The 1,167-nt window shown below is 56.5% G+C and overlaps 1 protein-coding gene across 1 annotated transcript in view; it reads left to right on the top strand.

Annotated features, from left to right (window-relative positions):
• The window catches only part of LOC105825527 (glutathione S-transferase Mu 7-like), an 18,440-nt gene that overhangs the window by 13,813 nt on the left and 3,460 nt on the right, over window positions 1-1,167 (top strand). The window contains exon 2 of the mRNA XM_012663364.1: window positions 15-100. Coding sequence (XP_012518818.1) covers window positions 15-100 — 86 coding nt within the window. The remainder of the gene's footprint in view (window positions 1-14; window positions 101-1,167) is intronic.

The raw sequence follows: 1,167 nt of genomic DNA, 5'->3' as shown, positions 1-1,167 counted from the left end.
TTTCCCCCTCTCAGGGCCTGAAGAAGATCTCTGCCTACATGAAGTCCGGCCGCTACCTCCCAACGCCTGTGTACACAAAGATGGCCTTCTGGGGCAACAAGTAGGGCCTGGTAAGGCCCAGAGATGGCAGTGAGGAGCCCGTGCTCAGCCTGCTGCCTGGACCCCTGGAGAGCCGCAGACTCTCTGCACCCGAGTTGCGGCCTTCTCGTCCCTCTGCCCTTTTCATTCCCTTCTCTCCAAGGCCTCATTGGCGCTTTTTGCTTCCCCTAAGCCCTGTCCCGTCCAGGCCCTCTGAAGCGTCAGCTTCCCACTTTCCTTCAGCAAGGTCCCCTCCCACCTTTCCCCTTCCCTGCTCTAAGGCCACCGTGACTTCCTTCCTGTGAGCGGTTGTGCCTGTGCAGCTGAGTCCTGAGCTGTCCCAGCAGGGCCCGAGGATCCGCTTTGCCTGGCTTGTAGGCCCCGGTTCCCAGCGTGGTCCCTGCACGAGGCCTACCTGATCCCCAGTAAAGCCTGAACCACATGTGCTCTGTGTCTTGTCTCATTTCCTCCTGGCTACCAGACTGTCCGCCTGTCACTGCTACTTCCAGGGGCCTGACTGGTGACCCCGGCAGTGGCTGGGATCACAGGCATTCTGGAGGGTGTGGTGAGGTGCTTGAGACTTCTTGCTTCCGTTTCTGATGCCCTTGGAGCAGGAAGCCCCGTGAAGCTGTGTATGGAAAGCGTACCTCTCTCTGGGCCTGGGTCTCATTCATTGACCCAGCGTTACTGAGTGCTTTCCGTGGTCACGCAGAGCTGGGTGTCTGAGGGAGCAGGGAGCCAGAGGTGCGAAATCCCCAGCAGAGAGAAGCAGGATCCCTTTTCCCTGGCACACTGTGTGCATCCATCACATCTGCCGGGTCTCCAGGACACAATCTCTACTGTTCTCTGATGCTCTCTCAGTCCCGCTTCACAGCTGTGATGAGGACTATCTTGCGGGATTTACTCTGGGTACTCTCCCATGATGTTGGGGACCTGTGAGATAAATGTCTTTAGTCCTTGCACAAGTGAGAATGTCTGTATCTTGGCACACACGGACTTAATAGTCTGGCTGGGTATGGAATTCCGGGATGAAGACCTACAGAATTCTGATGTATTTACCCCCTCCTTTCTAGAACTGATGATTTCTGA

Source organism: Propithecus coquereli, unplaced genomic scaffold (assembly GCF_000956105.1).
Source record: "Propithecus coquereli isolate 6110/MARCELLA unplaced genomic scaffold, Pcoq_1.0 Scaffold802, whole genome shotgun sequence".
Classification (NCBI taxonomy): Eukaryota; Metazoa; Chordata; class Mammalia; order Primates; family Indriidae; genus Propithecus; species Propithecus coquereli.
Note: the sequence above shows the minus strand (reverse complement) of the source record. Positions and strands in the feature narration are given on the sequence as shown.